Consider the following 27,858-nt stretch of genomic DNA (forward strand, 5'->3'; position numbering starts at 1 on the left):
TAGTGGTTTTGTCTTATAAAGGTAGTACACAAACTGCTCTCCTAACATCTAGTGTATGGAGGCTTCTTTCAGCTGAGTTAGTGGGATGGTAAGAAAGTTGGGAGTTCAATGGACTGGTTTACGTGAAACTTGGAAATCAATTAAGGTGCAAACCATGGGTGTGCGCAGAAAGCCACTTTGTCTTTATGAATAGTAACACACGGCTCTTGAATCGAGAAAAACTGCAGTTTACTAACCCTCCTAATGAAAGTAACAGCCACCAGAAAAGCAGTCTTATAGGTGAGAGGCTTAAGAATAGCCTTGTGCATGAACTCAAAAGAAGGAAATCACAGTGTGAGTGTGTTTTAAAATACAGATTGTATGGGTTTAAACTTCATTAGAAACAACTGTTGCCTCAATCTCACATCTAACACCTCGAACTACAATATCCAGGAGTGTTGTAGTTTGCGTGTTCTTTTTATTTGCTCACTGGCACGTGATAAGTGGGTCTGTGCCAGTCCATGCTGTCAGGGCTGTGGGGCTACTGAGTGAGTACGCACTTTCTACACAATACTTACTGCCTGCTACAGGTTATGCATCCTTTGCAACAGATTGAAAATCGGAACTACATTATCCTTCGCCTGTGCATCGCTGCACCATCACGCGTTTTGCCAATGTTCTGATTCAGCATACACAAAATGTGTCCTTCCCCGACTTTGTTTGGAATAAAACAAACAGTTGTGGAGAACACGTACAAAGAAAGGGTTATTACACTCTTGAATCCAGTGTCAAATAACATACAACTCTCTCCTCTCGCTAGACAAGGGCCCTCATTACGACCCTGGCGTTGGACCATGGTGCTAATAGCACCATGGTCTATGCCGGTAACTTACCGACTCCGCCATGGAGGAATGGGGAATTACCGCCCCATTCCGAGGTTGGTGGGGCGGTAATTCCCCATGCCGCCATGGCCCTTCCCCATTGACTATTCACAATCTTGACACGATCTGTCTCACAGAAACTTGGCTAAATGCATAAACTAATCATGCTGCACTATTGGCAACACCTGTGGAATATAAAATGATCAGATCGTATAAAGGGCAGAGGTGGTGGAGTTGCTGTGATTTTGTTAAATATCATGTTCTTAGCTCTTAGCACTCACATTCTTGATGGCTGTAAACATCCCTCCATTAGAATCTGGATTCTACGGCAAGAACGGAGGTGAGCATTATGCTATAACTTCTTTATCATTCAGACCCTCCAGCTTATAGTGATTTTGCGATCCTGCAAAATGCCGCAAAAATTGCCGTTTTGTGCAAAAACAGCATCTTTTTTAAAAAAAACTTTTTTTTAAACATTTTTTTAAGTAATCTGCAAAAATTACTGTTTTTAAAAAAATACTCAGAGTGCCAGGTTCTCAACTTTTTTTTTACACAAGAAATGAAATGCGCTAACACATCTCATCACTTGCGCCCCAAAAAAGTGCAGCCCAATCCACAAGGGACACATGGGCACATTTTATATGCGTGCCCATTCAGATGGCCTTTTTCACCTCCTTGATCGTCGGCATTTCCAATAGTGCTCTGGCCCTGTGCAGCTATGTAAAAAGTAATGGGTTACAAATGAATATGCTGAAAGCCCAATTCATGGCAATTGGTCAGAAACGCACATGTAAACAATGCATTAACACCCCTCTAGGTACTATTGACAGATCAGAGCATTATAAGTACCTGGGTCAGGATCTATTTTCGGAAAAGAGAACAAGTGTTTGTCTGCATGAAAACAGGAAATTAAAAGCATTGTCTACAATGATGGCGACAACTGCTTTTGCAAACAGAATTGCGTGCTATTCTTTGATGGGTGTACTGAACATTTATAAACAGAAACTGGTGGCAATATTTCTATGTGGCTTGGAAGCTTGCTATGTTCACTGGGAAAACTGGGCCGACAAATTATAGGGGGTGGTATGGCGAAGAATTGTGGGACTCACTAACTACACTCCGATTGAGGCAATAAGGTTGGAGCTTGGACTCACCTCCATGGCCACCCATATTAACATAAATAGAGGGTTTCTGTATATAAAGATTATGAATGCAAAAGATCATTCCCTGCTATCAAAAATGAAAAATGCACTCCACGAAGGTAACAATGATAGTATGCAAAAATGTAAGAAAATGAATGAAAATGTCTTTGATAAAATATGCTGGTCTCCACATTGGGAAGATGGAGAAGGAGTGCTCTGTTTATCACTAAAGAGATGTGCAATCAAGTGGGACTGGGTGGCCAGCCACAATAAGGTAGCTACTAAGAAATCACTGCTGACCTTCTCTAAGCTATACTTTACAATCAGAAAACCGCAACCTTACTTTAGACGAATACCATCTCCAGATACAAGAAAACATTTAAATCTTTTGAAGGTTTTTGAAATCACAGGAGCGTGTGGAAAAAAGAACATGCAGGATTTGCATGGATAAGGGTTGCATTGAGACCGCAAGACATGTACTTACTTCTTGCGCTAACCTAAAATCCACATATGAATATCACCTGCTAAAATACGTGAGTAACTTGGAAGATCTAGGCAATGAAGGTTTTTGGTTGAGAAGCCTCTCTGGTACAAGTCGGGGTCGTATGATTGCATTCACGCAAGCGTGGAAAGCTGTAGAGAAATTGCTACTTACATTTGAAACCGAAGTGAGACTATTGGAAAATCTCTAAGCTGTATATGTAGAATGAGTAGTTATCTCTACGGATATGTCTAACTGATGCGCCCTTCCTCTGTAATAGACCCCGTGTACGTCCTAATAGGTGGTAAGAATGATACAGTGTGGGACTCACAGAACTCGTGCTAAAGTAATGTTAGGTCCAATGTTACTCCTAGGTTGACCTAAGGTTCCTATCTGTCTTTTCCTTTTTGTTTCCCTTATTCTCATTAGAAATTTTACTTTCATTCTACGAATGATTAAGTTTACGCTTTTCTATTGTTGCTTCTGTTTCGTATAGTGGTTTGTTTTATATTTGAACTATTTTGAGATTTTATGTAATGTGTTAAGTTTTAATATAAACTGATATACACAATAAAAAAATGTAATTAAAAAAACACAAGACGAACAAGGCAGATCGCACGACGTGAGAGCTAACTCAGCACGGCAGTTCAAGAGGAGGAGTAAGATGGCGCAGACCGAGAGGGTGACAAGGAGAAGCGACCTTGCCCTTTCCGACCAAGGCCTGTGAAACCTCTGCAGAAGGAAACAAGTCTGCGAACAATAGCCAGCATGTGTTGCAACAGATGGAAATGGTACACAAGACCCTCCTCCGCTGATTACCAAGCCGGGGATGGACGCTTCCCATGAACTCACCAAACTCAATGGGCTTACCCCTAGCGATGTGGGCTCTGCGCCCACTAGGATTGATGGTAGGTCTGCCGCCAACTTGGACTATGTTTTTGCCAACAATGGTGGATTGAAATTACTCAAGAACATGAGTGTAGTCAGTTGTGAGGAGAGTGACCACCTCCCGCTATGGTCCTTAATGGCAGTCTCAAACGTTAGTTGGCAAAATGTGGACTACGATTGTAATGGCCAAATACATCTTAATAAGGGTTGAAATCGTATATACATTGGAATTGACAAAATCTAGACTCTGCCAATAGGGTAGTCAAAGACCTGGTTCCTCGATTTATATCAGAGGGACCTAAAAGTGCTAATACCAACGAAATGATTATAACCAATTTCACTACGATGTTGAAAAGCATCCGCACGCAGGTGCCATCAAAACGGAGTTACAAATCCAGTATGAAAAGATCAAACAAACTGGATTCCCAGAGGCCAGGGAATGACCAGCTGGTAAGGGTAGCCAAAAAGACGATGCGCTGTGAGATAGCAACATTATAACCCTACATAATAACATAACTGAGGCCAAGTCTATATCCTCTATGATTCATGAAGTGAAAAAGAACTATAGACAATGATTAAAACAGCACAAGCGGCAGTGCGAGATTGAGCAATGGCAAAACATTGCCAATCTAGCACTCACGATGAACACCTTGGGGATTTGGCAATTACTGCAAAATGGAAAATAAGAGACTTATCAGTAAATTGCATCCCAGAAGCACAATGGAGTGCCCACATTGAAGCTACCCTTGGCCATGCTGAAGATGCAAAAGACAGTTTTCCACTGCTGATAGAAATTTGGTAGTGTAAAGTTTCAGTGTTAGATTTAGTATTGATAAACGAAAAGCTTAACAACTCTCGGGCGGCCAGCCCGGATGGCGCATGTAACCTATTGCTGAAAATGGAGCCTGAATTATGGGTAGTGGCTCTCCATTTATTATTCACACAAATAGGTAAGCTGAGTATGATTCAAAATTCATGGACGACAAGTCATATACTTACAGTGTACAAGAAAGGCACCTGGGATAACCCGGCACATTTTCATGTGTTGGCTATGTTAGACATCTCTCGTGAATACACTGGCCCTCATTACGACCCAGGCGGTAAGGGGTTTACGCCGGCGTAAACTTCGCCGACCCTTACCGCCTGAGTACGAGTTCCCGTAGCACCATGGTGATTTTAACGCCTGCTTTTTGCAGGCGGTAAAATCCATGGCGCTAAGGGACCTTGTTGTTAATTACGCCACCGTAATTTACGGTGGCGTAATTAACGCCTTCCCCACTCCCATTATGCCCTATGGGGCAAAAATGGGAATGGGGAAGGGTAAATGGGGATTGGGGACTTACAGCCCCGCCAAGGTCGGAATGGGGCGGTAAGTCCGCCAACCACCATGGCGGAGTTGGCAACTTAGCGCCATGGACCATGGTGCTAATTGCACCATGGTTCTCCGCCAAGGTCGTAATGAGGGCCACTGTATCTCTCCCAGCACTCCATATATGGTGGGGTGTGCTGGTCTCACAAAATATAATGTAGATGATATAAATATCCTTCCTACCCTTGGGAACAGTTGTTCACACAAGGTAATACTGAGAAAATAGAAAAGGGGACCCCAAAGGGCAACCGAGAAGCACTGCACAGAAACTGTTGTGTGCTGCAACAATAAAATACATAATCCACTGTGTTCAGAATCACAAGAACAATTCACATTTTAAAGAGTACCTTTGTTAATTGCCTTTTTATCAGCACAAAAGTTTCAAAAGTCACACACAGTTCAGCAAGCCACATTCCCCCCCGAACATGTTTCATGCTGCCCACCAAACAGCTTGCTTTATGATACACAAACAATAACCAATAGGGAACATATTAGCAGAGAAGTCTCGTCGACATACCTGGATGCATTTCCCTTATTTGTAATTTCTTTATACAGCTGAACTGGGCCTGTCACAGCACCTATTCAAGGATTACCTCGGCCATCACTGATGTTTCACAGGTGCATCACTTCTGTTAGAAATGACAATGTTCAATAAGTTTAATACAACAGGCGCCTAGTGAGGCCTTACTGTAGAACCATTTGAAGCACAATTGTTCTCACGTTTTGGTGAAAGGACATGTATTGTACATAATGCAAGCTCCAGCACACAGTGATGTAGCCCGCACTGCAGACTATACTGCACCAAACTCCCAGCCCATTACCACTCTCCTCAGCATTACCAATCCTAACACGGCCACTCCACTTAGCTGAACCGGTCTTCACTGTACTCAGTCTAGGAACGAAACCCTCCCACTCAGCCTGTAATATCTAGTGAATTATTATTCCACCACTCAGTCACCTCCACGCCCCAGAGACCCATCCTGCTTTCCTCCCATAATCTCCTGACCACCTGCTTTCAATAGCCAATCCTCATTCCTGAAATGCCCCACCTCAGAGCCCCTTCCTGTACCCTCGGAAGGGTTTCTGTGAGTACTTTGACGACTCTCCGCAGAGTCTGTACCTTTGCAACTTAGAGCTCCTAAACTTTAGAGCCCCTGATCCTCAAGATCAATCCTCCCTGCCCAGATCCCCTCCTGGACCCTACATAGAGGCTTCATTCATCTCCTCTTATAGCACCCATCCCCCTTCAGCACTCCAATCACCCTCCTGTAGCTGCATCTTCATACAAACTCAGGTTTACCCAGTCCTGGGTAACCAAGTGCAAATTTTAATTTCCCCATTATGACATATGCCAGTAAGCCCAAGCACACTAAGATTTTCCAGAAAAGGTAGCAAACGCCCCTCTCGAGAAAGAGCATGGCATGATAAGCTGTTCTGTGGTTTTTTTCCACACTTTGAGTATCCACAGCCATCGCTTTTCGCTCACTGTACCTTCCACAGATGGGAAATATCCATTTGCATATCAGTCTTTGTTCCGCCCACATGAGCAGTCCAACACCGAAATTCCCTTCTGAACCAGAATACCAACAGAAACCCCATACACGTGTTTCAGCCTTGTTGGTCCTCAGTGAGGTGGAGCTGTGCCTCGCTAAGCACAGTGAGCAGGGGGTCCAGGTCTGGATTCTCCCAGGTAACTCAGGGTCACCACTCCCAAGTTCCTTGCAAAACATTTTGAAAAATCCAAGCATACTAAGGGCTTTTTTTTAAAAAAAAAGTGTCAGGACTGAATGCTGTGCTGAATGTGTCATGACACTCCCCTTAGGCCACCAAACCCTTCTCGTCAGTTTTCAGAGCCACCATCCGCCTTTTTTCAGATAAATCCCAGGAGCCTGTTCAGGACGATAATCTCCCTCAAAGAATCCATTCACCTTTAAAGCCCCCTCTGACACCACTAAAAGCCCCCCTTCCCCATTCTTACCATTCATTCTCTTCCCCTTTAGAGTAGCCATGATCTACAGACACCTCTCAGCTCGGTCTCCCACCAGGCCACATGCTTCTGCCTTAAACATATAAAAAAAAACTAAACACTGCACGTTTACCAGCCTCGAGAGCAGAGCGCACAGGAGGAAGTCCTGCTCCAACACTGCCTTTACTTCTGAGCATGCGCAGATCTTCGCTTCCGGCACCGTATCCGTCACGTGCATTTACTATCGAGCACGTGCAGATCTTTGCTTCCGGCCTCGTATCCGTCAAGTGGCTTTACTATCAAGCATGCGCAGATGTTCGCCTCCGGCACCGTATCGGTGAAGTGGCTTTATTTCTGAGCATGCGCAGGTCTTCGCTTCCGGCATCGTATCCGTCAAGTGGCTTCACTATCGAGCATGCGCAGATCTTCGCTTCTGGCCTCGTATCGTCAGTGACTTTACTATTGAGCATGCGCAGATCTTCCGTCGCTTCTGGCATCATTTCTGTAAAGTGGCTTTACCATTGAGCATGCGCAGATCTTCCTTCGCTTCCGGCATCATTTCTGTAAAGTGGCTTCACTATCGAGCATGCGCAGATCTTCGCTTCTGGCCTCGTATCCGTCAGTGGCTTTACTATCGAATATGCGCAGATCTTATCCGTCAAGTGGCTTCACTATCGAGCATGCGCAGATTTCGCATCTGGCCTCGTATCCGTCAGTGGCTTTACTATTGAGCATGCGCAGATCTTCCGTCGCTTCTGGCATCATTTCTGTAAAGTGGCTTTACCATTGAGCATGCGCAGATCTTCCTTCGCTTCCGGCATCATATCTGTAAGGTGGCTTTACTATCGAGCATGCGCAGGTCTTCGCTTCGCCTCCGGCACCGTATCGGTGAAATGGCTTTATTTCTGATCATGCGCAGATCTTCGCTTCCGGCATCGTATCCGTTAAGTGGCTTTACTATCCAGCATGCGCAGATCTATTTTTCCGATTTAGCACTAAGTATTCTACACATTCTTGGCGCATGCCAGACTCGTGATTACCACGCACTTTCATAATGTCTCTAAAAGATAGTTTTTTTTTTTTTAACACCCATTTGCCACACTTTCCAAACACGGTATTTGCCACTTTGTGGGGACTTCACGTGATCGTGGGAGTGAGGTCTGACAAGCGCTGCTTGTTGAGGGTTCCTCCATGCCCCCATGCGGTCCCAAGTACGGCACTTCTACACGCGTCCTTACTGTTCGGGCTTCACGGTCGCTCTGCGCGGCCGGGAAACACCGTTTATTTATGTTGCACACGGCGACGTGCAACGTCACGCCGCTGCCTGCGTGCCCGTCATCGGGCAGCGCCACACTCCTCCTTTTTCCAGGAGAACAAACAACACGCGCTACAACTATGCACTGCACACGACACATCATAACAATAACACTTTAACATTCCCCATTGTCAGAAACACCCCTTTATTACCAGCCACCCGGGTCCCCTTACTTCAACAGTGATTACCACTACAGTAAGCAAAATGTCCAAGTACGTAATCGGTGAGGCGAGCAGGTTTCCCTCGCCCAGCCCTCTGGGGGTACCTCCTGCTCACCTCCTGCACGGGTGATCTGTCCACAGGTGTTGGTCTGGCCGGAGACTCAGACAGGCCCGGTGTTTCATCAGTGTCCTCTGGGAGCTCCCCGGGGTCGGGCTCAGGAGGCGGGTCGGTTCTTGGATCCCGTAGCTTCTTGAAAAAGCTGACATTGCGCGTGACCGCAGACCGGCCGTCCGATGCAGTTATCATGGACCCTTTGACCGCGACAACGTCCAACGGTTCTGGCTCATAGGGCAGAGAGAGCTTTCCGTGTGGATGTCTGTTGCAAATGAGGACCTCGTCACCTGGTTCCAGTCATTGTGGGCGAAGCCCTCTCCGAGCATTCTCCTGCTCGATCCGTGTTCTTCGGTCTGCCTCGACCTGCTGATCATCGATCACGCCCGGTTCCTTCTCCCCCACTTCGGGTAGCAACCCACGCAGGCAACGCCTAAACAGTGCCTCCGCCGGGGCCGCTCCAGTGGATGCGTGGGGCGTGGTGCGATAGAACCTCAGAAATTGGTACAACGGTCTCTACAGCGGCTGTCCCTGCCCCTGGGCAATTCTAAAGGTCTTATTTAGAGTCCTCATGAGCCGTTCAGCTTCACCATTGGCCCTTGGCCACAGAGGAGTGATCTTCCTGTGCACCACCCCATAGCTCACCAACAGTTCCGAAAAACGTTCGTTCTGGAATGGTGCCCCATTGTCCGAGCACAACGTCTGAGGGAATCCATGGGCCGCAAATATTTTCTCCACGGCGACCACAACGTGCTCGAACGCTACTGAGCCCACAAATTCCACCGCTGGATACTTCCACCAAGAAGTGGGTGCCCATCGTGGTGGAGCCGAAGTCCGCATGGACGACCTCCCATGGTTGCGTCCCGCGAGGCATCGCCTCTATCTCCGGCTCCCGCTGTAGTGGAGAAGCCGCCTGACACCACACACAGGCCGCCACAAAGTCATCCACCTTGCGCTCGAGTTCCGGAAACCACACCTTCAGCTTTGGGCGGGCCTTGGTCTTGGCGGCACCCTGGTGACCACGATGTGCCCGCGCAATCACGTCGCCCACCTTCGACTGGGGCACCACAATCCGATCACCCCTGAGCAGGAGCCCGGACGTTGAAAATGATAGTTCTTCCCGGACTTTCCATAGCTGCTCCAGCACAGTCCTGGCCTCCTGAGTGCGCCCTGCCAGGGCCTCCAGCACCGACTTCCAAGAGCCTTGCTGCATGGACTGCTTCAGAATGTTAAAGCACTCATCCTCAGCTGCCGCCGCCTCAAGCTCCTGAAGAGGCATGGCATTCGATGTCGCCGCCTCCACTACCACCCGGATATGTTCTTCGGCTTCCTCTGCGCAAGTGTCCGGGTCTCCTCCACCGGTTGCCCCCGGGTGTCTGGAGAGGTAATCGGCCGCGTTATTCGCCCCAGGCCGATAGACCAGAGTGACCCCATACTCCAGCAGGGCGAGCATCCATCTTTCAATCCGCGCGGGTGGCTTGGATGATGACCCCGCCAGGATAGGCAGCAACGGTTTGTGGTCCGTCACGACCGTCACCGGGCATCCGAGGACATAGAGTCGGAAGTGCCGGCATCCCCAGAGAACCGCCAGTGCCTCCCGCTAAATTTGCGAGTATCGTTGCTCCGCCTCTGACAGGGCCTTGCTGGCGTATGCCACCGGGCGGATGCCCCCATCAGGGTACCTGGGTCAGGACGGCGCCCAGTCCGAACGGGCTGGCGTCAACAATAATCTCCGATGGTAACATGGGATCAAAGAAAGACATGGGGCCTCATTACACGGAAGGCGGTGGTCCAGGGTGCTATTAGCACCCTGGACCATGCCGGTAAAATACCGGCACCGCCTTGGCGGAAAGGGGATTTACCGCCCCATTCCAAGGTTGGAGGGGCGGTAAATCCCCTTTCCGCCATTGCCCTTCCCCATTCCCATTTCTGCCCCATAGGGCTCTATGGGACTGGGGAAGGCGCTAATTACGGCACCGCAATTTTGCGGTGCCGTAATTAGCTCCGCGGTCCCTTAGCGGGTTGGTATTTAACGCCTGCAAAAAGCAGGCGTTAAAACTCCAACCCGCTAAGGGACCTCGTAGTACGGCGGTAAGGGTTAACGGTCACCGTTGCCATTAACGGTGACCGTTAACCCTTACCGCCGTCCGTGTAATGAGGCCCATGGTGTCCTCAGCTGCCAGGGCGCCTTTGATGTCGTCAAACAAAGCCTGCTCCAGTGGGCCCCAGTTCCAGATCGTGTCCTTTCTCGTTAGTGCCCTGAGCGGTTCCGACCTGGAGGCAAGATTTTTGATAAACCGTCCACAGTACGTAACCATGCCCATGAAGCTCCGTACCTCAGACACAGACTCCGGAGGCTGCGCCTTCTTTATGTCCTGCACCTTCTTGGGATCAGGAGACACTCCCCCTCCTTGAACACAAAGCCAAAGAATTCTATGGATGGTCGCAGGAATTCACACTTTTCTTTGTGCAGGGTGAGGCCCAAGGACTGCAGTCTCTCAAATGTCTTTGCCAAACGCCGCAGATGATCGACCTCCGTTCTCGCGAACACCAGAATGTCGTCGCTTATATTCAAAACTCCCTCCAAGTCCGCTAGGGCACCCCGGATAATATTCTGGAATACCTCCGCCGCCGAGGAGACACCAAAACTAAGTCTCTTGTAACAGTAGAGCCCCCGATGTGTGGTGAAGGTGGTGATATATCTCGACTCCGGGTGGAGGACAACCTGGTGATAACCCGCCCTGAGGTCCAGTTTCGTAAAGAAGCGAGCACCTTGTACCTCTGCAATGATGTCATCTATCGTCGGAGTGAGGTGCCTTTCTCTCCTGATGGCCTTGTTGGGGAGTCTCATGTCAACGCAGATCCTGACAGCGTCGGGCTGCTTGGGTTTTCGTGCCACTACTATGGGGGACACCCAGGGGGTGGGGCCCTCCATCTTCTCTATTATGTACAGATCCACCAGGCTATCCAGCTCTTTATCGACATGTTCTGGAAGGTGAAACGGCACCCTCCGATGCTTCAGGGCAATGGGCTGCACCGACTCATCAATGTGTAGTCTCACCGGTTCTCCAACCATCTGTCCAATCCCCTTAAACCATGCCGCATATTTCTCCAACAAGTCATTTATGTCCTCCAAGTAGACAGAATATGCGAAAGTGACAATGCCAAGGGCCTCCGCTGCAGCACAGCTAAGCAACGTGTTGGTGCTCACAGGTGTCACATAGAACCGTGCTTTGATTTGAGAGCCATCATGCTCCACCTTGGCCACAAACGCACCATCCAGGGGGATAGGGTCACGACCACCAAAAGCAAAGATGCGGGCCCTTGGCCCAGCCAACTTGGGGGGTTGGTCCATAACATCATAATGTCCCCGTGCCATTACATTGACGGATGCCCCAGTGTCCATGAGGACCGGAACGGGAGACTGATTCACCTCGATCACACACCTGGGCTGTCTCCTGTTCTTACTCTTCAGGACCCCCACACTCGAGACAAAGAACACATTTTCTTCCCCGTCCTCCTCCACTTCCTCCACCTGGGCATCCTCCTCGCTCTGATCCACCTGAGCGACCTTGAGAAATGGTCCGGCAACCCACACCGTCCACACGTCTTTCCGGCCGCCGGGCACTCTGCTGGGTGGGGCAGGTCGTATCCACACTTTATGCAAATTTCCCCTGCCCTTCCAGCCCTCTCTCGGGGAGCACCTCCAGGCCTTCTGACACCCCTGCCGCCACGCCACATCGCACATACCTCCTCAGTCTTGATGGAGCGCGACCCTGCCTCCATCTTGGTTGCTCTGGCCTCTGACACCTCATGGCACCTCCCCAATTCAAGGATGCGCTGAAGCGTGATGCCTGGTTCTCGTAGCACCTGGCGCCTGAGCTTGCCCGATGAGCACGCCTGGATGAGCATCGTCCTAATCATGTCCTCTGCATCTCCCCAGGCGCAGGCTAAGGAGAGACGCCTCAGGCGTCCATAGAAGGAGTCCAGCGTTTCATCGTCCTTCTGCTTGGCCGATAGCATGACAAAACGTTCATAGTCCGCGTTGGCAAGAGGCAAAAAGTAAGCTTGCAGGGTGGCCTTCGCCTGACCATATGATCCATCCCCAGGCGGCAGTGATTCAAAAATCTCCTGCACGGACGGTCCCGCCGAATACAGCATGGTTGCTAGCCTGGTGTCATCATCCACCACCTGGGCCGCTCGAAAATACATGTCCAGACGGTCCACCCACCTTCTCCATCTGGGCCCTAGGCTAGATGGTGGGCCCGACACATCAAACTTGGGGATGGGCTGCAGAGCCGCCTGGGTACGCACCTGGGCCATGACAGGAAGGATCTGTGGAGCAGCCGGCCCTGCCGCTGGCTGTACAAGAGGTGGAAGACCTTGAGGAGCCGCCTGAACAAGTGGAGGTTGCTGCACAGGCTGCCCTTGAGGTAGCGCACGTGGCGGGGGCGGAGGAGGCCGCTGAACTGCCGCTGCACCACCTTGGTCCGCAATGTCACTCATGAGTCTGAGCGCACAGGCACCCCAGCATGGAACACCGGGACCGCAACTCAAACTCCACAGTCACTGCAACACCTTGTGATGATGAAGAGGGTGAAGATCAGCGTGGCCACCAACCTGTTGATGAAGATGCACCACCTTGATGATGAAGAGGATGAAAACAGAGTGTATCCACCAGCCTGATGATGAAAGAGATGAGGATGAACTGTTCAGCTTTCAAATGTTCCAAAAATTAGAAGAAGAAAAATGCGTGGGTCATGTAGACCCTAGGCCCAAAGCCTTCTTTCTTGCTTTCACTCGATGTAGGAAACCCAAGGAAAAGCCAAAATTGAAATTAGGCATTTATTCTTGCAGGTATGCCTTCCTGCTGTCAGGAGTTCCAGAAATTAAGCCTGGGGCCGCTTCCGAGCCGAAACCAGAGCCTCGTGAAGTCCCACAGCTTGTTTGCCAAAATGGCCGCCAGCCGCGTGGGTAACGCACTACCCGCGGCAAAGAAACGAAGTGTTGCATCCACCTCGTTTCGGTGAAAAAAATATGATTAATAGTCACCGCCGGGCCCGGGCATCGTTTCCCCCACTCGTCGCCACGGTTGAGGGTTCCTCCATGCCCCCATGCGGTTCCGTAGCCCCCATCTAGCAAGGACGACACTTCCACACGCGTCCTTACTGTTCGGGCTTCCCGGTCACTCTGCGTGGCCGGGAAACGCCCCGTTTATTTATGTTGCACGCGGCGACGTGCAACGTCATGCCGCCGCGTGCGTGCCCGTCATCGGGCAGCGCCACACTCGTGATTGTGAGCCTACGCACTTGGGTCCCTGACAGCTTGCACACCAAATTTCCAGGGCATAAGTCCAATGCCACCGGATGGGGCCCTGGAAGTCTACAGCGTGCAGTACCACTGCACACCCTGCCTCCAGTGAAGTAACTGGGAGGCCCAGCCTGACATTGTGAGTACCTGCTCCTGACCAGCATATGGACCATTGAGCTCACCTGTTCTGTTATATGTAGTAAAGCCAGTTAGAACTGTCCAAGCGTCCTGTCGTCCTTGGAGGCCACAACACACTTGTCAATCTTTTTATGACCATGTGCAAAAAAAACCAAAAAGTGGATCTATGTTCCTGTCTCCCCCCCCCAGGCCCCGCACCCATACTCACCACCCTCCCCAATTCAAAACCCCATCAGTGGGTCCTCCCTTCCCCCACCAACCCATACTCACCACCCTCTCCAATTGAAACCCCCATCACTGGGCCCTCCCTGTGCCCCCAGACACACTGTACTCACCACTGTCAAGTTGACGCTGTCTTGGGAGCGGGAGTTGGGGAAAGGGAACTGACGTAGGGAGGGGAAGTGATGTGGGAGGGGGCGGGGGGAAAGGGCAGTTCAGTCTGGTGTGAGAAATAAAGAAGATGTGTTAAAGACCTCCTGTCTGCATATTATGTGCTGCGCGACGCACGCCCCAGTGCGAACTGCAAACATAACAATAGCGACGAAGGTGGGCAGCCTGGGAAGCGCGGCCGCTCTCATGATGAGAGTCTAACGGCCGCTCAGCACGCCATCCGACACACGCCAAAGCCTCACGGTACCCACACAAGCGCAGGAGCGGAGCGCACGAGGACATGGGCCTGCTCGAGTTGTCGGCTCTAATTTGAGGAAACCCGGGCTGCGGTGGTGAATGCAGGAAGAGGGGAGGGGCTAGCGAGAGTGGCAGGGGAAGCAAGGATCGGAGAGGCTCCCATCCTGCACGTGTCTAAAGCACGAAGGCCGACACAGTACACGGCCCGCTGCAGTGACGGAGTGAACAGCACAGCACGCATAAATGCCAACATTTTGCCACAGCTGGGAGGGAGATTTTGTGACAGAAATCGGGAGAAGGGAATTTTCCCATTGGATTGAATTGAGGTTACAAATATTTTAGGAGGGAGAAAGTAAAAATGAGCAACATTTTTGATGAAAAAATCGGCAGTATCCTGCCCAAATCGAGAGGGTTGGCATGTATGCAGCACGTGCGCCACATGGAGCGGGGAGGCTCCCATCCTGCACGTGTCTACTCCCACGGAACGAGGAGCTCTGGAGCACAGTAAGTGCTACAGATCCCCACTCACAAGGCCAAATGACTCCACTGATGGTGCTCGTGCCACTCCTGGCGGCCATCCAATCACCATAAGCAGGCTGGGTCAGGGCCTGCGAAGGAGGGAGAGTGGAGCAGAGGAATTCCACCCAGGATCCACCCCAACTTATGGTGCTCGTGCCATAGTGGCGGCCATCAGGGAGAGTGAGTGGGTGGCAAGCAGCCAGGAAAAGTCAGAAAGAATACCTCAGGCTAAGTTACCCCCACATTGTAGAAATGTCGGGCCAAGATGACGGACAGGGGGCACAAGCTCAGGGAAATGGGCCCCCAGCTCCGGCCATACAAGTACCAGACCCTGTGCCTTATCACCTGCCAGACACGCTGGCCGCCCAGATGACAGGCGCTTTATGATGTTACTAACACCAGCAATATGGGTCCCAGATGGACCAAGTGGATCAGAGACTTTGATCTGTACATGGTAGCCACAGGGCGAATCGCTGACGCCAGGCAAATCTGCCTACTAAAACTGTTGGTTGGATCCGCCACACGTGATATCATCGATGAAATGCCCCCAGACTCCATAGACTCAATTTAAGTCCTCAAAGATGCGCTGGCCGCATACTTTGCTCCACAAACTAACGTGGATTATGAAAGACATCTATTCCATAGCACCAAACATTCAAAAGGGGAGACAATGGATGCCTATGTAATGCGACTGTGTACCAAGCTAAAACATTGCGATTTCGCCAACTACTCGAACACTGAGGCGCTGAGATCACAAATCATATCGGAATGCGAATCACAGACATTCCGAAGGAAACTACTTCAAAAGTCCCGCACGCTGGAAGAGATACTGGCGCTAGCAAGAGTCGAGAGGGTCATTGACTCCCAAGTAGAGAGTTTTGGAAACCCAATTCCAGGAGAAAACCTGCACAGGCTCCAGCTGGAAAGGAAGGCTGAAGAGCTCTTTTGCTACAAATGCGGGTTTGAATACCCCCAAGAGGGAACGTGCCCCGCGGTAGGACAACGCTATGCTTCCATGTTACTCTCACCTGGCTCCCACAGAGGTGTCGATCTGGACTGGACTGCTGCGGTCTCCACCAATGTGATGCATAGGGCCGAGATGGCAGACTGGACTGGCCCACCTAGCTTCGTTTGCTTGGCCCGTAGGAATATTCTTCTGCAAGTGGAGAAAGGGAATTAACCATCCGTGGAGTTCAGCGTAAATCCCCCCCACCCCGCTTTTCTCCCCACTGATCACCTTGGATGTTCCCTCTTATAGTCTCACCTGATGATTTGAAAAGATGAGCTCTCCATCCTGCATTGAGCGCAGGGGCGCGTAGATAACTAGTTGCTTCACTGGCTCGAAGGAATTGGTGAGTTCCAGGACAATATTGACTCCGATATTCCCGGCAAGACACCGTAAGTATGTAGTTCGTAAGAGTTCAAATGCCTGACTTTCACTCTTGTCCGATTCCTTGCAGGTTGCAGCTTGACCCTACTGAAGAGTTCCTCGTGGCAACCGGTAATGTTCTGGTAAGGATTTGTATTATCCAACACAGTTCGATAAAATAATGTCCATATGTAACCTGTTGCTTTCTCCCTTATTCAGGCGCTGAGAGAAAGTATGAAGTCTCAGGGAATAATGCCTCTGGCGGTAAAATCAGGTAAGTCTTTTGTGGTGAGGAGGGTTCCCCTTGTTAGTCCCTTGTTTCACCTTGCTGTCCTTTTGTTTCGCCTTAGGGGCCGGGGTTCGGCTAGGATGCAGTGGAAGCTGCGCCGACCCGTGAAGAAGAGTAGTACCCCCGGTGGTAAAATCAGGTAAGTCTATTGGGGGTATTCCTCTGTGTATTCCCTTGGCTCACCTTGCTGTTTTTGTCTTCTCCTTAGGTGCCAGAGTGTGGCGGTAACATGCAGGAGGATGCGGTGAAATGTGAAGATGCTGCGAAGGCCGGTGAGTTCAGCGCGGCGCTGCAGCAGGCGAGGCGATGCGCATAAAACAACTTCTTTCTTCCAGCTCGAAGGCACGATGGATCGGGAATTCAGGTAAGAAAAAAAGGTATTGCTCTTGTTCTAACCTTTTCTCCTTCTTTCTCCCTTTTTCTAGGAGCTCCAAACTCGAGGCGGGCGTGGCAGAAGACTGGATGCAGACTTGCAGGCACGGTGAGCGTTACGCTGCTGGATGCAGAATAACGCGAAGCATGTGCTGCTCTTCGGGCATGGTTTAAATAGCTTCCAAAGTAGTCTGAGGTAAGTATTCCTCTCCAGCCCCACCCAAGTAAAAAAATAGTCCCTAGGTAAAATAGTCCCTTCCAAGCCTCGTTTGGCTTGGAGCTCTTGCAGCATGGTCTGCATCAGGTAAGTTTGCAGCATGGTCTGCATCAGGTGAGTTTTAATCTATGAGCCTGGTGCCTATGGCGCCAGGACTGACTCTCCATATGAGCCTGGCGCCATAGGCGCCAGGACTGCACCCAAATAGCCCCTAGTGGGGGCTGTTGGGCTTGCTTGGGGTAACGATGCCTGCTTCTGGGGTTGCTGGACTTGGTCTGGGTCCCCAGGGGTAGGCATCATGACAGCCCCCCCCCCAAGGCCCCTCCTAAAGTCATTCTTCCCTGTGGTTTCGGTTTGTCTGGGAAATTTCGGTGGAATTTTTTCACCAATCGGGGTGCATGAACATGGTCACTAGGTTCCCATGACCTTTCCTGTGGTCCGTAACCTTTCCAGTCGATTAAACAAAAAAGGTTTGACTTTATCAGCTTGGAGTCCAGGATGTCCTTAACTTCAAATTCGGGTTCTCCGTCTACAAGGATGGGGTCTGGTGGCTTGGTTAGTCTTGTCTCTGGTTGTACTGGCTTCAAAAGTGACACATGAAAGACGGGATGAATTTGCATATTAGCAGGTAAGTCTAACTTTACAGCCACCGGGTTGATAATGGCCTTAATAGAGTAAGGTCCCAAATATCTGGGGTTAAAGGTCTGTGTTCCCTTTAGAGGTATATGTTTTGTGGCTAACCATACTTGGTCCCCTATTTGGTATTGTGGAGAATCACTTCTATGCCGATCAGCATCTTTCTTGTATTTTTTTTGTTTTAAATGTGTAGTTGCTTCCTTAAAGGCTTGTGTAATCGTAGCGTGCAGATGGTCCACTGCAGGCATTTCTAAGTCTTGGGGTGAGTCAAGGTCTGAGGTTCGAGGATGGTGCCCATATAAGGTATAAAAGGGGCTTTGTCCAGTTCCAGAGTGTACTGAATTATTGTATGCATATTCGTCGATCCAAAGAATGTCTTTCCAATTACTCTCTGTCTGATGTAACATACAACGCAGGTATTGTTCGAGAGTTTGGTTGGTCCTCTCCGTTTGACCATCGGTCTGGGGGTGGTGACAGGTCGATAACCTCACATCGATTTGCACCAATTGACAACATTTCTTCCAAAAATGTGAAATGAATTGACTGGCCCGGTCAGAGACCAACACGGACGGAAATCCATGTATGCAAACAATGTTTTTGAGGAATTCTTTGGCCAGGATTGAGGCTGAAGGTAGTCCTTTTAAAGGAATAAAGTGGGCCATCTTGGAGAAAAGATCCACAATAACTAGAATGGTGTTAAACCCATTACAAGGAGGTAGATCGGTAATAAAGTCTAACAATAAGGTGTGCCATGGTGTAGGCGGAATGTCTAAAGGTTGGAAGAGTCCAGCTGGTTTTTTCTTTTGACCTTTGTTTTGGGCGCAAATGCCACAAGACATCACAAATGATTTAATATCTTTTCGCCAAGTGGGCCACCAGAATTGTCTTTTAATTTTAGCTTCAGTTTTTGCAATACCTGGGTGCCTCTCCATTAGGGTATCATGATAACGGGAAATGACTAGCTCTTGTAGTTCCTTGTGGGGCAGAAATAGCCGCCCTTGGTAATAAGGCAGATCATTGGTGACAGAGTAGTCCAGACCTTTCTTTACCCAGTCCTGCAGAGCTGTAGGATCAAAGAGTTGCTGGATCTGTACCTGAATGTCCTCTAGTGTCTGTAGAGTAGTCATGCCAAGAATCCTTTGTTCGGAAATTATGGGTACTGGTTCTGGGTTCACTTCTGCCTCTCCCATTCCTATTCGGGATAAGGCGTCTGCTTTACCATTCTTACAACCTGGTCGATAGGTTATCACGAAATCGAACTCGGCAAAGAACAATGCCCATCACAGTTGACTTGATGATTGGGCCTTGGCTGTTTTTAAATACTGTAAGTTCCGGTGATCAGTGATCACAGTAATGGTATGCCTGGCACCTAGAAGATAGTGCCGCCAAGCCTTGAAGGTGGATTTAATGGCTAATAACTCCTTGTCAGTAACCGCATAGTTTAACTCGGGTGCCGAGAACTTTCTGGACCAAAATGCTACTGGGTGAAGCTGGCCAGTTTTAGGGTCCTTTTGAGACAGGACAGCTCCCATGGCTAGACTGGATGCATCAGTTTCCACTATGTATGGAAGTTCAGGGTGCGGGTGCTTTAACACAGGTGCAGACGTGAATTTCGCTTTCAGCTCTTGGAAGGCATTTTCTGCTTCTTCAGTCCACATAAAGCGTTTATTTTTTCGCAAGAGTGCTGTGATGGGATGTATGACATGTGAAAAATCTGGGATGAATCTGTGGTAGAAATTGGCAAAGTCGATCATGCTTTGTACTCCTTTAACTGAACTTGGTGATGGCCACTTAAGGATTGCGTCCACCTTCCGTGAGTCCATTCGGACTCCCTTTGGAGTCAGGATAAACCCAATGAATTCAACTTCTGTGGCATGAAAAACACATTTTTCTAGTTTTGCATATAGTTTGTGCTGGTGCAATTTCTCAAGGACTGCTCGGACGTGCTTCACATGGTCAGATACTGAAGAGGAGTATACTAGAATCTCATCGATATACACGACAACACAAACGTCAATGAGTTCACGAAGGACATCGTTCATGAAGTATTGGAAGGCTGCTGGTGCATTGCACAACCCGAAAGGCATCACCTGGTATTCGAATAACCCATACTTAGTGCGGAAAGCAGTCTTCCATTCGTCGCCCTCTTTTACACGTACCAGATGGCATGCCCCCGGAGATCTAATTTAGTGTATATAAAAGCGTCCTTCACTTGGTCTAGTAGTTCAGGGATCAGAGGCAACGGGTATCGGTGCTTAACAGTTATCTGGTTCAATGCACGGTAGTCTATGCACGTTCTGAGGTCACCTTCCTTTTTGGGTACGAAGAACAAAGCTGAAGAGGCAGGGGACTTGGATGGGCGAATAAAGCCATTGGCAAGGTACTGGTCTAAGTATTGTCGTAGGTGAAGGTTCTCAGGTTCCGTGAGGGCATAGATCCTGCTACAAAGGGGTTGTGCACCGTGTATGAGATCGATTTGACAATCGTACGATCTGTGAGGAGGTAAGGTGTTTGCCTGTTCCTTTTGGAAGACATCCTGGAATTCTTGGTATTCTGGAGGTAGTTGCATGACTGCTGTGGTTACTGTGGCCAGGCCTGCGTTCTGATTTTTCTTTGGGTAACAGGTTTGTGCACAATCCGGGAAGGTTATTCTCTTTTCTCGCCAATCAATACAAGGATTATGTGTTTCCAACCAAGGTATCCCAGTATTATTTGGAACTGTGGGGCTTTGATTAGATCAAACACAATAGTCTCTCGATGCCCATCCTGACCCAATAGTGTCATCTCTGCGGTGGAATGAGTTACAGGCCCAGAGGCAATTTCAGTTCCATCGACTTTGGTGATGACATCTGAGGTGGTTTTTCGGCAGAGAGGTAGATTCATCCTGGAAGCCAATTCATAGTCCATATAGTTTCCTATGGCCCCGCTATCAATGTATGCCCTTACTGCGTGTATACGCGATGGCTGCCCTGGATCTACGAGGACCATCGGTATGATGAAATGCGAGGTCTGGGTATCCTTCTTCAAGCTCGGCAAGCGGACCTCTACGCTTGTCGGGCGTGGTCGTTTCCCGAGTCTGACTCCATATGGCTTTTATCAGCAGCTCCTACCGCCTTCTTGGGTGGTTTTACAGGGCAATCCCGTAGAAAATGTCCAGAAGTACCACAATATAGACACAATTGCATTTGCCGTCTCCTTTCTCTTTCCTTCTGGGTTAAGGGTCCTTTAACCCCTCCGATTTGCATGGGTTCTGAAGCATCTGCTCCTTTGGGGTTAGCGTGGGTTTTGACCAACACCCGATTCTCAAACTTGGCTCGATCAGCCTTTCTGTTCTGAAGTCTGTGATCTAACTGGACCACTAAGTCTATATATTCAGCGCAGTCTTGAGAGGGGTTCACGACTTGAACCAAGATATCCTTGAGTTCTCCTCGAAGCCCTCGATGAAATAACTTGATTCGTTTTACCACAGGCCATCCAGATTCCACTATTAACCTATTAAAGGTCGCGATGTAGGATAAAAGGTCCTGGTTACCCTGTCGTAGGGACAATAGTTCGTTATCCAGGGCCTGTACTTGTGAGTGCCGGGCAAATAGTCTTTCCATGCTAGTTTGAAAGCCCTGAAAATCCCGAGGAATTGGGTCATCCTGAGTAACTAGTGGAATTGACCAATCAGCTGCGCTGCCGCTGAGATATGACAATACAAGGGCTACCTTGGCTTGATCGTTTGGGAAGGCTCCAGGTCTGCATAAAAATTGCAAGCGGCATTGGTTCATAAACACGGCAAACCTTTTAGGATCTCTGGCAAAGCGTTCGGGTGGGGCTAATGGAATATGTCCTGGTAGGTTTATTTGCACAGGGTTACTCGATAACACAGGAGCTGGATTTCCCCCGAGACCAGGTAGGGGTGCTTGTCCAGCCTGGCTTTGCAATAGTTGCCTAGCAAGATCATCAGTTCGCTCCTTTGACAAAATCAGTTCTCTCCTAAGAGCATTGGTTTCTTGATGGGCGGAATGCACTTCAGCTCTCAATTCCCCTAGTAATTGGGCCAATTGGTCAGCCTCTGAGGTATCCATAACGCCCGGGTGGGAATTTGTGGGTAGGCTTCGCGTTCTGTTACGCTCACCTGGCTCCCACAGAGGCGTCGATCTGGACTGGACTGCTGCGGTCTCCACCATTGTGACGCGTAGGGCCGAGATGACGGACTGGACTGGCCCACCTAGTTTCGTTTGCTTGGCCCATATGAATATTCTTCTGCAAGTGGAGAAAGGGAATTAACCACCCGTGGAGTTGAGCGTAAATCCCCCCACCCCGCTGTTCTCCCCACTGATCACCTTGGATGTTCCCTCTTATAGTCTCACCTGATGATTTGAAAAGAGGAGCTCTCCATCCTGCATTGAGCGCAGGGGCGCGTAGATAACCAGTTGCTTCACTGGCTCGAATGAATTGGTGAGTTCCAGGACAATATTGACTCCGATATTCCCGGCAAGACGCCGTAAGTATGTAGTTCGTAAGAGTTCAAATGCCTGACTTTCACTCTTGTCCGATTCCTTGCAGGTTGCAGCTTGACCCTACTGAAGAGTTCCTCGTGGCAACCGGTAATGTTCTGGTAAGGATTTGTATTATCCAACACAGTTCGATAAAATAATGTCCATATGTAACCTGTTGCTTTCTCCCTTATTCAGGCACTGAGAAAAAGTATGAAGTCTCAGGGAATAATGCCTCTGGCGGTAAAATCAGGTAAGTCTTTTGTGGTGAGGAGGGTTCCCCTTGTTAGTCCCTTGTTTCACCTTGCTGTCCTTTTGATTCCCCTTAGGAGCCGGGGTTCGGCTAGGATGCAGTGGAAGCTGCGCCGACCCGTGATGAAGAGTAGTACCCCCGGTGGTAAAATCAGGTAAGTCTATGGGGGGTATTCCTCTGTGTATTCCCTTGGCTCACCTTGCTGTTCTTGTCTTCTCCTTAGGTGCCGGAGTGCGGCGGTGACATGCAGGAGGATGCGGTAAAATGTGAAGATGCTGCGAAGGCCGGTGAGTTCAGCGCGGCGCTGCAGCAAGCGAGGCAACACGCATAAAACAACTTCTTTCTTCCAGCTCGAAGGCGCAATGGATCGGTAATTCAGGTAAGGATCAAAGGTATTGCTCTTGTTCTAACGTTTTCTCCTTCTTTCTCCCTTTTTCTAGGAGCTCCAAACTCGAGGCGGGCGTGGCAGAAGACTGGATGCAGACTTGCAGGCACTGTGAGCGTTACGCTGCTGGATGCAGAATAACGCGAAGCATGTGCTGCTCTTCGGGCATGGTTTAAATAGCTTCCAAAGTAGTCTGCGGTAAGTATTCCTCTCCAGCCCCACCCAAGTAAAAAAATAGTCCCTAGGTAAAATAGTCCCTTCCAAGCCTCGTTTGGCTTGGAGCTCTTGCAGCATGGTCTGCATCAGGTAAGTTTACAGCATGGTCTGCATCAGGTAAGTTTTAATCTATGAGCCTGGAGCCTATGGCGCCAGGACTGACTCTCCATATGAGCCTGGCGCCATAGGCGCAAGGACTGCACCCAAATAGCCCCTAGTGGGGGCTGTTGGGCTTGCTTGGGGTAACGATGCCTGCTTCTGGGGTTGCTGGACTTGGTCTGGGTCCCCAGGGGTAGGCATCATGACAGCACTCCACCCCAAGGCCTCTCCTAAAATCATTCTTCCCTGTGGTTTCGGTTTGTCTGGGAAATTTCGGTCACTAGGTTCCCATGACCTTTCCTGTGGTCCGTAACCTTTCCAGTCGATTAAACAAAAAAGTTTTGACTTTATCAGCTTGGAGTCCAGGATGTCCTTAACTTCAAATTCGGGTTCTCCGTCTACAAGGATGGGGTCTGGTGGCTTGGTTAGTCTTGTCTCTGGTTGTACTGGCTTCAAAAGTGACACATGAAAGACGGGATGAATTTGCATATTAGCAGGTAAGTCTAACTTTACAGCCACCGGGTTGATAATGGCCTTAATAGAGTAAGGTCCCAAATATCTGGGGTTAAAGGTCTGTGTTCCCTTTAGAGGTATATGTTTTGTGGCTAACCATACTTGGTCCCCTATTTGGTATTGTGGAGAATCACTTCTATGCCGATCAGCATCTTTCTTGTATTTTTCTTTCGCCTGTTTTAAATGTGTAGTTGCTTCCTTAAAGGCTTGTGTAATCGTAGCGTGCAGATGGTCCACTGCAGGCATTTCTAAGTCTTGGGGTGAGTCAAGGTCTGAGGTTCGAGGATGGTGCCCATATAAGGTATAAAAGGGGCTTTGTCCAGTTCCAGAGTGTACTGAATTATTGTATGCATATTCGTCGATCCAAAGAATGTCTTTCCAATTACTCTCCGTCTGATGTAACATACAACGCAGGTATTGTTCGAGAGTTTGGTTGGTCCTCTCCGTTTGACCATCGGTCTGGGGGTGGTGACAGGTCGATAACCTCACATCGATTTGCACCAATTGACAACATTTCTTCCAAAAATGTGAAATGAATTGACTGGCCCGGTCAGAGACCAACACGGACGGAAATCCATGTATGCAAACAATGTTTTCGAGGAATTCTTTGGCCAGGATTGAGGCTGAAGGTAGTCCTTTTAAAGGAATAAAGTGGGCCATCTTGGAAAAAAAATCCACAATAACTAGAATGGTGTTAAACCCATTACAAGGAGGTAGATCGGTAATAAAGTCTAACAATAAGGTGTGCCATGGTGTAGGCGGAATGTCTAAAGGTTGGAAGAGTCCAGCTGGTTTTTTCTTTTGACCTTTGTTTTGGGCGCAAATGCCACAAGACATCACAAATGATTTAATATCTTTTCGCCAAGTGGGCCACCAGAATTGTCTTTTAATTTTAGCTTCAGTTTTTGCAATACCTGGGTGCCTCTCCATTAGGGTATCATGATAACGGGAAATGACTAGCTCTTGTAGTTCCTTGTGGGGCAGAAATAGCCGCCCTTGGTAATAAGGCAGATCATTGGTGACAGAGTAGTCCAGACCTTTCTTTACCCAGTCCTGCAGAGCTGTAGGATCAAAGAGTTGCTGGATCTTTACCTGAATGTCCTCTAGTGTCTGTAGAGTAGTCATGCCAAGAATCCTTTGTTCGGAAATTATGGGTACTGGTTCTGGGTTCACTTCTGCCTCTCCCATTCCTATTCGGGATAAGGCGTCTTCTTTACCATTCTTACAACCTGGTCGATAGGTTATCACGAAATCGAACTCGGCAAAGAACAATGCCCATCAGAGTTGACGTGACGATTGGGCCTTGGCTGTTTTTAAATACTGTAAGTTCCGGTGATCAGTGATCACAGTAATGGTATGCCTGGCACCTAGAAGATAGTGCCGCCAAGCCTTGAAGGTGGATTTAATGGCTAATAACTCCTTGTCAGTAACCGCATAGTTTAACTCGGGTGCCGAGAACTTTCTGGACCAAAATGCTACTGGGTGAAGCTGGCCAGTTTCAGGGTCCTTTTGAGACAGGACAGCTCCCATGGCTAGACTGGATGCATCAGTTTCCACTATGTATGGAAGTTCAGGGTGCGGGTGCTTTAACACAGGTGCAGACGTGAATTTCGCTTTCAGCTCTTGGAAGGCATTTTCTGCTTCTTCAGTCCACATAAAGCGTTTATTTTTTCGCAAGAGTGCTGTGATGGGATGTATGACATGTGAAAAATCTGGGATGAATCTGCGGTAGAAGTTGGCAAAGTCGATCATGCTTTGTACTCCTTTAACTGAACTTGGTGATGGCCACTTAAGGATTGCGTCCACCTTCCGTGAGTCCATTCGGACTCCCTTTGGAGTCAGGATAAACCCAATGAATTCAACTTCTGTGGCATGAAAAACACATTTTTCTATTTTTGCATATAGTTTGTGCTGGTGCAATTTCTCAAGGACTGCTCGGACGTGCTTCACATGGTCAGATACTGAAGAGGAGTATATTAGAATCTCATCGATATACACGACAACACAAACGTCAATGAGTTCACGAAGGACATCGTTCATGAAGTATTGGAAGGCTGCTGGTGCATTGCACAACCCGAAAGGCATCACCTGGTATTCGAATAACCCATACTTAGTGCGGAAAGCAGTCTTCCATTCGTCGCCCTCTTTTACACGTACCAGATGGCATGCCCCCGGAGATCTAATTTAGTGTATATAAAAGCGTCCTTCACTTGGTCTAGTAGTTCAGGGATCAGAGGCAACGGGTATCGGTGCTTAACAGTTATCTGGTTCAATGCACGGTAGTCTATGCACGTTCTGAGGTCACCTTCCTTTTTGGGTACGAAGAACAAAGCTGAAGAGGCAGGGGACTTGGATGGGCGAATAAAGCCATTGGCAAGGTACTGGTCTAAGTATTGTCGTAGGTGAAGGTTCTCAGGTTCCGTGAGGGCATAGATCCTGCTACAAAGGGGTTGTGCACCGGGTATGAGATCGATTTGACAATCGTACGATCTGTGAGGAGGTAAGGTGTTTGCCTGTTCCTTTTGGAAGACATCCTGGAATTCTTGGTATTCTGGAGGTAGTTGCATGACTGCTGTGTTTACTGTGGCCAGGCCTGCGTTCTGATTTTTCTTTGGGTAACAGGTTTGTGCACAATCCGGGAAGGTTATTCTCTTTTCTCGCCAATCAATACAAGGATTATGTGTTTCCAACCAAGGTATCCCAGTATTATTTGGAACTGTGGGGCTTTGATTAGATCAAACACAATAGTCTCTCGATGCCCATCCTGACCCAATAGTGTCATCTCTGCGGTGGAATGAGTTACAGGCCCAGAGGCAATTTCAGTTCCATCGACTTTGGTGATGACATCTGAGGTGGTTTTTCAGCAGAGAGGTAGATTCATCCTGGAAGCCAATTCATAGTCCATATAGTTTCCTATGGCCCCGCTATCAATGTATGCCCTTACTGCGTGTATACGCGATGGCTGCCCTGGATCTACGAGGACCATCGGTATGATGAAATGCGAGGTCTGGGTATCCTTCTTCAAGCTCGGCAAGCGGACCTCTACGCTTGTCGGGCGTGGTCGTTTCCCGAGTCTGACTCCATATGGCTTTTATCAGCAGCTCCTACCGCCTTCTTGGGTGGTTTTACAGGGCAATCCCGTAGAAAATGTCCAGAAGTACCACAATATAGACACAATTGCATTTGCCGTCTCCTTTCTCTTTCCTTCTGGGTTAAGGGTCCTTTAACCCCTCCGATTTGCATGGGTTCTGAAGCATCTGCTCCTTTGGGGTTAGCGTGGGTTTTGACCAACACCCGATTCTCAAACTTGGCTCGATCAGCCTTTCTGTTCTGAAGTCTGTGATCTAACTGGACCACTAAGTCTATATATTCAGCGCAGTCTTGAGAGGGGTTCACGACTTGAACCAAGATATCCTTGAGTTCTCCTCGAAGCCCTCGATGAAATAACTTGATTCGTTTTACCACAGGCCATCCAGATTCCACTATTAACCTATTAAAGGTCGCGATGTAGGATAAAAGGTCCTGGTTACCCTGTCGTAGGGACAATAGTTCGTTATCCAGGGCCTGTACTTGTGAGTGCCGGGCAAATAGTCTTTCCATGCTAGTTTGAAAGCCCTGAAAATCCCGAGGAATTGGGTCATCCTGAGTAACTAGTGGAATTGACCAATCAGCTGCGCTGCCGCTGAGATATGACAATACAAGGGCTACCTTGGCTTGATCGTTTGGGAAGGCTCCAGGTCTGCATAAAAATTGCAAGCGGCATTGGTTCATAAACACGGCAAACCTTTTAGGATCTCTGGCAAAGCGTTCGGGTGGGGCTAATGGAATATGTCCTGGTAGGTTTATTTGCACAGGGTTACTCGATAACACAGGAGCTGGATTTCCCCCGAGACCAGGTAGGGGTGCTTGTCCAGCCTGGCTTTGCAATAGTTGCCTAGCAAGATCATCAGTTCGCTCCTTTGACAAAATCAGTTCTCTCCTAAGAGCATTGGTTTCTTGATGGGCGGAATGCACTTCAGCTCTCAATTCCCCTAGTAATTGGGCCAATTGGTCAGCCTCTGAGGTATCCATAACGCCCGGGTGGGAATTTGTGGGTAGGCTTCGCGTTCTGTTACGCTCACCTGGCTCCCACAGAGG

The 27,858-nt window shown here is 48.9% G+C and overlaps 1 protein-coding gene across 1 annotated transcript in view; it reads right to left on the minus strand.

Moving 5' to 3' along the window:
- LOC138452730 (uncharacterized) overlaps nucleotides 1–27,858 on the minus strand; it is a 130,587-nt gene that overhangs the window by 17,898 nt on the left and 84,831 nt on the right. Inside the window, 3 exon segments of the mRNA XM_069605078.1 lie at nucleotides 8,298–8,494; nucleotides 8,940–9,670; nucleotides 10,676–11,923. Of these exon segments, the coding sequence (XP_069461179.1) occupies nucleotides 8,298–8,494; nucleotides 8,940–9,670; nucleotides 10,676–11,923 (2,176 nt within the window).

The sequence above is a fragment of the Ambystoma mexicanum genome, chromosome 4p, assembly GCF_040938575.1.
Source record: "Ambystoma mexicanum isolate Mex_15411 chromosome 4p, UKY_AmexF1_1, whole genome shotgun sequence".
Lineage (NCBI taxonomy): Eukaryota > Metazoa > Chordata > Amphibia > Caudata > Ambystomatidae > Ambystoma > Ambystoma mexicanum.